Below are 13329 nucleotides of genomic sequence, written 5' to 3' on the forward strand. Positions count from 1 at the left end.
TCTTCATCTGTGGCCCCACTGCACATGGGTCTCTGCATCAGCAACATCTCACCTCTTCTCTCTGAGTAATGATCCTCTCATTATTGCACTTACTTAGAACACACTGTACTACAGATTCCTGAGTGCTTCCCACGTTTACGTCATTTCCAGAGTCTGCAGTAAAAGCTAAACTGATTCTCAACCTGGTCACAGACAAAAGTATTGATCCACAATCTTCTGCTCTCATGGAAAATAATCAAACTATTGATTGCTGGCTTTGATCTGCCAGCTCAAGGTGTCACATTTTCTCCTTTCAACAGAACTTTGAGCTGGCAGTGTGGCCTTATCTCTTCACTTTGTGTGTGCACGTGTGTGTGAGAATTTGTGTCTGTAAGTGCAGACTAAACTACTTGGGATTTACCCTCCTTTCTGATTTTTTTTTTGCAGCTTGCTAGACGATACCAAATCTGTTTCTGCATGCTCTGTACAAAACAACAGCTGGCTGGAAGACACAGGCAGAGGAAATTGGGTTTGGCATCTGGAAATGTGCTTGTTTAGAAGCAGATAGCTTAGGATAACGTTTCTCAAAGCCAGCAGTATCCCCTTTATCCCATAGATAAATGAAAAAAGAAGAACCTCTAACACCAATAGATAAAGCTGGAATATATATGTTAGGGATATCATTTTTTGCTATGAGAGGACAACAAAGAATTTATGAGATTAAGGGCAGAACGGATGCTTCTGACTGAACCTTGGTAAATGTAATTTTATTTTCTTCATTGTTGCTCGTTTACTTTAACATATATACACACAGCTTAATGTCTGATATTAATCTGAATTTCTAGTATGAATTGTGAAGTGCATGTAACTGTGGGACATGGGCTGACTGAAGAAACAAATCAAGTGAATGAAGAGAAAATGATCAAATGAGGAAACCTGCTGTATGATACCTATATCATAGCCCAGTGAGGTCTGGACTTGAGATTGTGAACACAACTGCTAGGCTCCACTAGAGGCGACAAGACTTTGAATTGTGTTGTGATCAGGTTCCCGCAGACTATCTGCCTTCTCGAAGAGATTACATAGAAACAGTCTGCGGAGAGCCTCGGAGCGTCTAATTGAAAACTGGGAGAAATCCCAGCGATGCAGCAGTCACAATAAGCTCCCCATAGAATAACAGGCATTAGCCTTGTCCATATTAAAGTATGCCTGCTGATACGAGTTAGGTAGTATGAAATCAGAGCATCAGGGTGCAGCAGCACTGAAGGATAGAGATATGTGTGAAAACGCAGACGAGGGAAAATAATCGCCTTTAGTACTTATCAGTTTGTCTAGGCGGGAAATGGCGTGGCCATTGCGGTCTGACCTGTATACTAGGAGGCCAGACATCTCCCTCAGATCATTGCACTGGACAGGGTCGCCCGTCTCACTCCTGTTGCAGTGGCAGAGACAGGGTGCCATGCTGTATGCCATGGTGTCCCAGACAAAGGCCATTCAAGTCAGAGGATACCTGTGGCTACACTGGGTCAGTGCAATATGTGTGTAGGATCTTTTTTTAGTAAATAGAAAAATTGAGTAATCGTCATTTATCAATTTAGACAATTATACTGCTTGGGTTGCTGCAAATTAAAATCCAATGCGGTCAGGTCAGGCAAGAGAATGTGAGAACTAGGAGTTGGCTGGCTTTGGGACAATTTCTTTGCTGCAGTTTCCCAACACGGAGACGATGCAATGAAAGAGAAAGAATCATCTAAAAGGAAAGAAAAGGGTAACGATGGAAAAAGGCTTAAAATGGGATTAGTTGTGGTTGTATATGACAAAAGAGATAGAAACAAGCACACACAGATAAACAAGAGGCTGATATGAAAGGCTTAGAGGATGTCCTTTCATTCTGTGAGACGCAAGACTGACTTTTATTCAGCTTGTTCTTACACTATCATCACATAGCACAGTGGAGAGGCTACACAAAGTTTACACGAGGGCTTAACTCTTATCCTAACAGACAGCAATACTCTTGGACAAGACTTGTTGCCCTCTAACTCTCTGTAATAAGAATCACAGATAGCCAAGCTGTTTTTAGAGAGGTAAAGTTTATTTAGTTTTATTTGTGTCCCCTTCAAAAATTGCTCTTCAGAAATTTTATGTTTATTGTCCCCCCCTACTGTTAGATCAGATTTACGCCCATGGGTCCTTGGTGTCAATAAGACTGACCGAGGCTGTGCTTCTGCCTTGGTCGTCCTCAGGTGTGGGTTTGAGTGGATAATGTCTGATTTGGGATTGTTCGTTGCTCCAATTGTTGGCCAAAAGCTGAGGTGTAATACACTGTACATGTAAATACAAACTCATTGCAAAAGCCCACTAAAACCACTAAGGGCCTATCCTGGGCATCACTAAATGGAGGGCTGCAGGCGGACTCGGACCAAGTGACAGTTCTATTCAGACCCGTGACTAATTCCTGAAAAAATGATGAGAATAAATAATAATCTTCACTGAGCGTTTTTTTCAGTCGCGGCTATAGATAGCCCAACTAATCTAGTTAACAAGACAATAGCTTCACTCAACTGAGCCAATCAAATCCAAATGACTGGACAGTTTGCTGGACGAACAGCTTAAGAGGGATGTGAGAGAGATGACTGCATGTCTTTTACTTGAAATGTAAACCTTACGTTCATTGTGTTAGGACTCATTTTATTTATTGTAAAGATAGCCATTTCTTTTACATACAAGTTCAATGTGTCTGTATGTTAAAAGTATCCTTTGAAAATTGACAATGAATATTGTTGAAATTTTTCTGGAAATGTACGTTGTTTTTATCTGATAGACATAGGGGTAGACTATAGGTCACAATTTAGACATTATGGAGGTTCGGACCTTTGCTTGGAGGACATTTTAGTAACTGGACCTCTTTACATTTGAATTAAATACCCCTGATCTATACACACTATACATATTTGGTCTTTACCTTTTGTAAAAATGTATCCCTGTGAACAACCACACACCTTCTCTAACCTTTATGCCAGTCAAATCAAGAGAAACAAAGTTGATATACATGACTGACCATTTCCTAAAAATGATTCTTTACAGTTTTTAACCCTCAGTTGAGCTAGTAAGTTTATTTCTGATAGTTATTGTTCTAAAACATGTACAAACTTGGGTCAAAATGGAGATCATGCTGGTGTAAGACTAGAAGTGTTTTGGGAAAAGGTAATTTACATCGACAGGGAGTCATAGCAACCAGTGAAACAAGACTGAGCAAGTAGCTATCGATTCCCTGAACAAGTGGTTGATACTCAACACAGAGATACCTGCACACCTGTTAAATTATTTTGCTATCCTCCCTGCATTTCCTAATGAGTATATTAGCAGCATGAGCCTCGACCAGAACCTTTAAACAGGTCTTTAGTGCACATTTAGAGCAACTGTAAAAAGCATCACACAACATAATATTGCCAGTGGCCAAATGAGTGACTAAATAAGAAAATGTAATGAAGGGAACATCCCATTTCATTACACAGAAGATGTTAAGTCCTTTTAGGTGAGATTTTTAGATCAAGGGAAGCGTATTTATTTAATTTTTTTTTATCACATATCAAATATTTGGCCAAACATAAGCAGTACCAGTAGACAACTAGGTAAAAGTGATAAAGGCCAGAGCACCTTTTTAACTCTTGTCTGATCAATAATGGTTTGACAGTGACTCTGCACTTCTTTCCTGAAAAAAAAAGGCTTGCAGAAATTACAAATTTATTCATCACAAAAATCTCTCAACAGCCTTGATTTAATTTCAGTCCAGCATGCCTCTCAGCAATCTAAGACATACTAACATGATTACTGGTGGATTAGAAATTAATAAACTATTATTTTTTGTTTGTTTCAACAGTTTTGCAAGCATACATCACAGGATTAATACAGCTTTTAAGCTGGTCTTTAGGCCTTGATAATTAATAATAATAATAATAATTATACTGTGAATCACAATTGAGACGTGCCAGGGTGTTTACTATGTATGTATTAAATGCACATTTGGATGTCACTGTTTTATGCAAGATATAAGAAGCAATTATAGCAGCATCAACAATGATACAACGTATGTTTGTTTAGGGCAACCAAGAATTGTTGGAGCAGTCTGAAAATAAAATCTTAGTAGCAAAAAGCCTACAGATAGCTCTGATCAGTACTGAGCTTAGAGATATAATGAGACCAGTAGGTCGGAGGTCCAATAAGGGATACATCATACCCCGTGGACCAGGGATTTACCATCAGACCTGCCCTCCATAATCTCCACCATCATAACAAACAATAACAACTGCAACATTGGAGGCAGAGCAGTGCTGTGATTCTATCTCTTGTACACATCAAATCCCAGATCCGCCCTCTGATTGGAGGAGGGAGAGGAAATCCTCATCTTGAGTCCCACAATCATTAGCATAAATCACAGCCGCAATTAAAACCTCGTTTATCTTAATTACTGAAGTAATGAGACGAGTCCCGCCGGAGTGAGCCACACTCTCTGAGGACACTCGAGGCGAGGAGCGGGAAGGCATTTAAGGCAGAGTCACACTTGAGTCTGCAAACAAGCGCGCCCTCACACTAATCTGACGCAGCAGAGGACATGAGCCTTAAAAGACAGAGACATACGCAAAAGTACACATGTACAAGTGCGTGCGCACACACACACACACACACACACACACACACACACACACAATCATCTGACAACCTTACCCTCCCACCTTTATCTACTGGCACCACATCACCCTTCAACTTCCATTATCTATCACACTTATAATGATTTTATCAAGCCTACAGGCTCCATCTCCATAAGGGCTTAGTGCGGTGCTATAACTCTTGATTTTGCAACGACTGGGAATACATCGCAACACCTAATTAATGTCTTTTTAATGCTCTTCTCCTCTAGAGCTTAACTCAGCCCTTGAACTTTGCAGCAAACACAACACACAAACACACAACAATACAACATGTGGCAGCAGATGGTAAGTAAGACTGAGTAGGTGTGTGCACTGAATGGGAGCAAAGTGTTTACGGTGAGCTCCACGAAGAAGTGGGTCGGGCTGTGGACTGTGCTCGCATGCAATGAAGACACTCACACATAACACATGACTGTGCGCACGCGCACACACACACAGTCAAATTCCTTCATTCAGCGGTGAGGTCAGGCAGTGACTCAGCAGATGGCAGAACAATGCATATCTTCATCACACAAAATTCCCATGGTGCAGCAGGCTTATCAAGCAGCGCCAGCCCTTATCAGCCAGCTGGCAATACTGGAGGCACCAATGTCCTTCCATCCTGGCCTTATTAGGATCGACAGGGGGCATGCAGAGTTTAAAGGATACAGTTGATCTGCAATCCTCCCAACTGGTGTTTATTTTCACCACACATCAATGTTTCATACCTGACGCATCTTCAAGGGATTGTTAGACCTTCAGGATCAAAATGTCGATTGTGATTAAAATGTACACCCTACAGGGGTATTAAAGTGGTATTACATCATTGTATGGACTGCCGAGTCAAAAATGTTGTGTTTTATCTTAAAGTGATGGTTCGGAGTAATTTCACCCTAGGCTGCTTTGCATCTTGACCTCGCGCCAAACAACCCCCCATAAGCTTTTTTCCGTTGTTATAACGTTATCGCGCGAGATCCCCGCAAGATCATGCACAGAGCACAACATCTATTGCCGGAAGAGACTACTGGTAAAGAAGAATCAAGCGAGTGAACAGCAGAAGCAGCTACTGCAGCGTGAGGAGATAGGACAAGATGCCACACAGTTGTATATATCCCGGCTGTGGTTTAAAAGCAATAGATGTTGTGTTCTGTGTGAGATCTCGCGCGATAGCAGCCGAGAGGAGTTTCCATCAGGCAAGTGTTATTTAAATATACTTCTGGTGTAGTTACAAACTTTCTAATGCCTCGTCAGAAACTATTTGTACTACTGTAGAAGTTTGGTATCACTTTAATAGGCATGTGGAGTTTACTAGGGAGGTAAGCAAAAAAAAACTGCTGCATCTTACAATAACTTGTTAAACCTGCCGTCTGCTGATCATTTTTGACAAGAACACACAGAGGACATCGCGGATCAAATAAGTAAATATGAGGTGAAAGAGATCTATGACAAATATACATTCAGTGGTTTTAATGCACACAAATAGGTCACAAAAACCCAGATTTGGGTAAGAATTCAAGTACAATCATTTCCCAATCATTGAAGTTTACATGACTTATTTGATAATCAAGTTAATAGAGAAGTATGTGTGGTTAGTAGCCATATAATAACATTATACATTTCACCTTCTGACCTTTGTGTGCACAAATATAAACCCAGAAAGAAACCAGATGGTGCTGAATAGATGCTACAGAAGGAGTAACGTAGAAGATTGTTATTGTCATTTTACTGAGTGGTGTTAACCGAGTTAGCCGTACTCCATTACAAACTTACTGTGAGTAAGAATAAATGGGTACGGTGTGAACATGACAGTTACATTTATCTGAGTTTTGACTTAATCTATTTAGAATCACAACACCAGGGTGTATGCAAACTCAGTGTGTCCTACTACATACTTTGTTAATTTCTCTCTTTTTGCTTAACGTAGCTTTACTCACATCTGTGTGGCCACATTTATCTATCCATGTGAGTTCAACACAAGCTCCACAAACAGTGACAATGGTCAGTGCAGCGCAGCGTACTAAAAGGTTTTTGTTAAGTTCAAATCTGAAAGGGAGAACTTAATGAGGAATGCTCTCCTGGTAACACTGTGCCATGTTAAGTGTCATTAAGCAAAACATTAAACATGTAAACATTACGGTTTAGCATGGACAGACAAAACAGTACGCATAATAACAATACCTCCACTGATACTTTTCCCACTTGCTGTTACTCCCCCAAAAAATAGTTTCTGTCATTAAAAGGTTGTTAAATTGATTTCTTCATCCTGCAAACTTACCAAAGGGATTTGGAATCTTTTCTGTATGTCCATGTCATTACATAGATAATGCTAACTAACAAGATACTTAATAGTGACAATCCTAGATATGGATCAACACCAAAAATCTAACTTTAAGATCCTTGCTACAAGGTAAATCTGTCCACCAAGTTTTATGGGAAACTGTTCATGCGTTTCTGAGATATCTTCCTTGCAGGCAGTCAAAGTAACTGGCAGGCACAAACATCATATCCTTGGCAGAGGTACAGTAAGAAAACACTTCAGGAATATTAAAGCAGGATCACCATTATAACCTTATCAGCACTGCGCAAACTGGAGCTTCCTCTCGTCTCCTTTAAAGTAAAACTCACAGATATAATAACACCAGCACAAGCTATGGATTGTATGAGGAGGAGGCCCAATAAGGTGGTCATTAGCACGGACACTTTATCTCAGCGCCTTTTGCCCAAACTGCTTGTGTGACATATCTAATAAAACAATCAAACAACACAAGGAGGAAACAACAGAAAATCCCGGGATCACACTCTTCTGCACAAGGTTAAATTTGTCACTCTGAAAAAACGTAATCCTGTCTTGATGGCACGGGCCAACATGTGAACGATAACACTAAATGAAGGCTGACTTCCGCACAACTGCACCAAACCGTGATTAATAACTGCTTACGGGCAAGCCTATGCTCCAATTCTGAGGCTGCTCTCTGTGGTTATTGACTGCTGTTGCTTGATGAGACTTGTCTATTATTGCTGTGGGATTATGATAAGAAGTGATCGATTCTCCTCTCTGTGCTGTGGATGTCAGATTGATTATGTGACTCAGACCTGAGATGATGGTGTAGCCGATGCCTCTCGGTCGGCCAAGATCCTGGTCAATGGCTGTTATCTTCCGCACTTCGTATCCCTGCAGAAACACACACACACACACACACACAGAGTATAAGCTGCATGTATTCTTCACAGTCACATTTTATTTTAAGGATTTCTACAGTAGATTCCACTTTAACCCTCTGAGGACGAAAGACGCATCGGTGTGTCCAAACAATGTTCGATAAAACTTCTACTCAAAAAGCAGTATTACAAAATTTAATTTCAGACATTTATTTACTATTTAATCATATATAACCTAAGGCTTTGGTAAACTCATTTCAAGCACCAAAACAATCCATACAACACATCATAAGTTAAAGGTGCTGCAGGTAGGATTGTGAAGATCCAGGACTTAGCCAAAGAATTGCAAATTTGCAAATCGCACTACAGGCTGGAGGTGGTGCCAGAGGAGCTGGTTTTTGTTTTTTAAATGAACTGCTTTATGTAGTTCTACTGGAACATAGGGTCAGTTTCAGCAAATATGACAGAAAGTTAGTTTTATAAGTCTTACCTACTGCACCTTTAAGGTTTGGTTTCAAAAGAGATTCGAGACCTTCAAAAGGCCAACATCAACGTTTCAGCTTTAGCGCCAATTTATCTCTTTACACATTGCTCTTGAAAAAATGTGGGCGTCACTAAACAGAAAGCTGAGTTTGTCCTGAACATTTTGATATGAAACACATGGGGATCAGTTATATGCAAATACCTTAAAAAGGTAAATTTAAGAAGATATGTGAAAATGCCCTTAGACCTCAGAGGGTTAACCTGACCTGTTACCAATGACAAGAAACCTAGTATCACAGTAAGCAGCTATCGGCAAATGAAATAATCAGACTCCTATTATATGGTTTTTGTCCTTGATAGTGGCCTTTATCATATTTTGCATTATGGAGTGTTTTAATAGCATTTCATTGGGGTTTATTTCTCCTTTCATTGTTTCAAAACTCTCCAGTCCCCAACTCGACAAAACCACAGTATGATGGTTAAATAAAATTGAAAAAGAAAGAGAGAGAAAGCTGTTTGAAAAGTCTTTGATCTGCTGAGCTTTCCCAGCCTTCGTGCCTCAATCAGACACGGTGGTGATACTTAAAAAAACCCTGTGCTGCAGTGAGAGATTGGGAGACCCTCCCTACTTCCCAATGTCCTTCCTTCTCTCCTCCTCCTACCCGCCTTTGCTCCCTCACATCCCCCCTTAGCTCTCTCACTCACAACCAAGCGAGCTGCCTCCCATTGATCCTGCAAATTGTGTCTAAGACGTGTTTATGCTCCATTTCTGCCAAAGCATCTTCTGTCATTGACCAATTACAGCAGAATCAATTACAAGCCTTTCAGAGAGACTGATTCACACCAATCACTAGCTGAGAGGGAAACACACACCCAAACACACGGAAGATTTAGGGACAGAGAAAGAGTGAGGAGAAGAGGTGATGCTGAAGTAATATGAGCAATATTCTCGAGCTGTCCACACAAGTGGAATATGTTCAATCAACCATCAAATATACATTCCCTCTCCTGCAAGCAAACACACACACAAGCACACACACACACACACACACACACACACACACCGAAGCCAACCCCCCTCTTCATCCTTTCGTTTTCTAGCATTACAGTGTATTACCCCCCAACCCATTCTCCCTTTCTCTCTCTCTCTCCTCATTGATTTGACAGCCAAATTGTGTTTGTCCTAGAAGGAGCTTAAACGTCAGTCCAAGCAGCATGGATTCACATCTATAACAGCCGAAAACCCTGCCCTGTGATTTCATCTGAAAAAAGAAATATTTTCTTCTACTCCGTTGTCAAAGTTTTCTACACATGACGGGTTGATTGGCTAGAGAAAAAGAAAGACACAGAGAAACAGACAGGAACTGAGGAAGACAGAGGCAGAAACAGAGGGGGTGGAGGGCGGGGGTTGTATGTGTGTGTGCACTCACACCTTTGAGAAATGACCTATGACAGGGATCCAAGTTTGATATCCCTTTACGTGTAAATGTCATGGGCCTTGAGAACAGTTGACACTCGTTCTGTCACTGCACGCCCTCGGCTTATCACTGCCCAACACTGTCTAATGGAAATGACACATGCCTGTTAGAATAGCACATGAGGGCATCGGAAGTGTGTGTCTGCGCGTGTGCGTTTTCAAGAGCAGTGGCACTGTTGGCCTGCATTGTTGTGTCTTTCGGTCTTACTTTAAGCACTTATCCTGTCTGTATCTGTTGTGAGGTCAAATGGCCTCAGTAACAGATTTTGGTTGCAAGCCTGCCGTGACCTCCTCCTACAATGTTGCAGTAACAGGATTACACACTGTCCCCTACTGTTAGAGGCAAGAGCGTCAATACTCCAAGGCAGTATTACTGAAGCTTAACGCTGCTCAGCTGCTCTGAGAAATCTGAAATCCATTCACCAATGTCAACTTTGTGATCCAACGTAATGCCCCTCTTTTTAACTTTCTCCACCTTTATTTCATCATCTAACTTTTTACATCCAACTCCTTCCACCTTTTCCCATTTCACCCCAACATCTCCCTCTCTCTTTCTACCCTCTCACAAGTCCCCCTCCCCTTGTGAGCTTCCTGGTGACAGTTGATGAATCAGAGAGTCGGGGAGACACCGGGCGTCGACTCTGTCATGGCCCGTTAACATGCATGCAAATGTAGCACTTGACATTTCTACTATAGCGCGTGCAGGCTGGGGACGAGGGATGTGTGCGGGTGGGTGTTTGAGTAGGGTAGGATGGGTGAGTCAGGGGAGAGACTTAGGGAGAGGCGGAATAAAACTGATAGTGAGAGAGAGAGACAGAAATAAGGACGGACAGTATTATGCCCCTGTGTGTAATTCCCTCTCCCCCCCGAGTGGAAACATCAATAGCTGGACCATTAGCCACCTGGGAACCAAGTTTAGAGGGCAGAGTCAGGGGAGTGAACATAACAGTGTACAGGGAAACAGACACTCAGTGTATTAAATAGCCATTATAAACCTACTTGCAATAAACACAAAGGTAAGGTCATAGTGAGACTCACTGCTTAGTACTTCATACAATACAAAGACTTCATACTTCACACACACATGCAGCAGTATGAGCACATGAGGTAGGATGGTGAGATACAGTAAATCCTAAAGCCACAGTGACCTTTGCTAGAGGCCTCACATCCCTAAAGCAAGACTTTAAATCTCCCACAATAATTTCTGTGTGTGTGTGTGTGTGTGTGTGTGTGTGTGTGTGTGTGTGTGTGTGTGTGTGTGTGTGTGTGTGTGTGTGTGTGTGTGTGTGTGTTTCCTGGGAGGGAAGCTCAGGAGGGAGGATGAGAGGTGAGATCCTGCCCTGATAATAACTCAGGCCTCAATTTGTAACCATATTTCTCTTGCAACTGCTCCAAACACCCCCTGAATAATCAAAGAGGAGTATGAACATGGAACACAAAGAGCTGGGGATGAGCAATGAGGTAAAAAAAAATAAGTTGGCAACAGAGAAGGATGGGAGAGAAAGAAATGGACAGATTACAGGGTTTCACATAAAAGCTGCATGAATAGGATATAAACTGTGGCAGTGTGATGTCAGGTGGGACTGTATTACTGACCAGGGGAATGTCTTCCTCTATGTTGGTACTGTAGGGCAGATTGGTGAAAATGGGGTCCATGTCCTGGACATCAGTGATGGTGATAGCTAAATTGGCAAGCCGGGACAGAGGTCTCACTTTATCTTGATCCTGATAGAAACAAAAACAAAAGTTCAGTATATGCATGTGCATTCATTTGACTTGGTGTGTTGGTTCTGCGCTAATGTAGACAGAAATTTTCTGTGATGTGTGTGTGCTGACCGTGGCGTTGACAGTGAGCTGGTACGACGAGGTTGTCTCGTAGTCCAGGGGTTTGATGACGGTGACGGTGCCTCGGGCCCCGTCGATGGAAAAGAAGGGAGAGGAAGGCTGGAAGGAGAAAAGAACGCTGCCTCCAGTGCCCTGGTCTGGATCTGTGGCGTTCACCATGAAAACTGATCTGCCCACAGGTGTGTTCTGAAAGGCAGTAGAGCGCACACACACACACACACACACACACACACACACACACACCTGCATTGAGTACAGGAAAACAGCAAGGTAGACACGATCCGAATACATGTCCTGATTTACACTGTAGTCAAATATTTTTTAAGTTAAAAAAGGTTCAGGATGAGTATTCACATACTACTTATGAAGTAAAGATTTAACTTATGACTTAACTATATGTGGTTTACACAAACGCCTTAACTACCAACAACCACAGATTACAATTTTATTTAGTCCTTGTTGTGACTGTGAATGTGCCTATTCTTCCCCTGCAGCGATTTACATAGCTACTTCGATCACCCGTGATTGGTTACTGGTTAGTGTGTACGTCTGTACATTGCTGGGATGACTGACATCAGGCGCGCTAAGTCCCTCCCCTCTCACTATCTCCGCTATCGGGGCTTAGCGCCACGCAGGATGGTTGTGATTGGTTTAAAAGAAATACAAACAAGCCAGAGCGTTTTTTTCCCCCCTATCCTAGAATAAATAGGCGGTGTAGCCAGACCTTACAAGACTTGTTACTGGCCAAAGGGTTGACTTAGCGATTCTTCAGTGGCTCCAACTGGCAAATTGTAGAGCACAAACAGTATGTTCTTACTATTTACGATACTGGATACGAAATGGACAAAAGAGGATACATATTAAACACAGGTGAATCAAACCTCTGAAGTTTTTTACTTCTCCCTTAAAAGAATAGATTTCCACAAAATTAAAATTCAGTCACTCACTCACGCACACACAACAAGTGCCCTTTTACACTGAGGACTCAACCAGTGTTGAACCAGGGTTGACTTTGTGTACAAAAGGGTAAACCCACATTGACCGACTTGGCTTTGCGACCCATGTCGAGATGTGGGTTGGACGCAAGTCGATTTCAATGTGAATGACACACGGCCAGGGTCGCTAACAACCGGGGAACAAACTGATGTCATTGATTGGAAATGAGGGCGCATAGTCGTGACACAATTGTTACAGGTCACCGCAACGCTTAAAAAAAACAGTATTTTTGTTCCATTGTTACATCCGTTCCGCTCTTTCTTATGTAGCTCGCCTGAGCCCGCAGTTCAAACTGCAAGCTGCAGAGGGCCTACTGTACAATGAGGAATTCAAGTACAAAACACTAGTTCTGGTGGTGTACAGCTGTACTGGAGTGTGCAACAAAGTTAGCTGTTTAATGAATATGGGGGTTAACTGCCCCGCCCCTTTCCAGCACGTGAGGCATGCATCGCTCTGGGGTTGTGGCCCAGGTCATACCTGAATTGTCATGATCAGGGATCAACCTGTGTTGACTAGCTTGGTTTGAATTGACAAAAGAAAAGTTGAACACAGGTCAGATAATCCTCCTGGTCCAACCATAGTCATTGGTGTGACAGAGGTACAAGACTACATAATTCAGCTGGGCTGTGTGTCAGAGCAGCAACATTGGAGATACAAACCCTTAGATCATGCTGGACCATTTGTTGGAAATATAAAATGACA

The 13329-nt window shown here is 42.0% G+C and overlaps 1 protein-coding gene across 1 annotated transcript in view; it reads right to left on the reverse strand.

The window, feature by feature from the left end:
- The window catches only part of cdh23 (cadherin-related 23), a 176752-nt gene that overhangs the window by 91554 nt on the left and 71869 nt on the right, over positions 1 to 13329 (reverse strand). The window contains exons 6-8 of the mRNA XM_078272533.1: positions 11623 to 11817; positions 11383 to 11511; positions 7761 to 7839 (exon numbers count right to left, since the gene is read on the reverse strand). Coding sequence (XP_078128659.1) covers positions 7761 to 7839; positions 11383 to 11511; positions 11623 to 11817 — 403 coding nt within the window. The remainder of the gene's footprint in view (positions 1 to 7760; positions 7840 to 11382; positions 11512 to 11622; positions 11818 to 13329) is intronic.

The sequence above is a fragment of the Sander vitreus genome, chromosome 17 (assembly GCF_031162955.1).
Source record: "Sander vitreus isolate 19-12246 chromosome 17, sanVit1, whole genome shotgun sequence".
In the NCBI taxonomy this organism is placed as follows: Eukaryota; Metazoa; Chordata; class Actinopteri; order Perciformes; family Percidae; genus Sander; species Sander vitreus.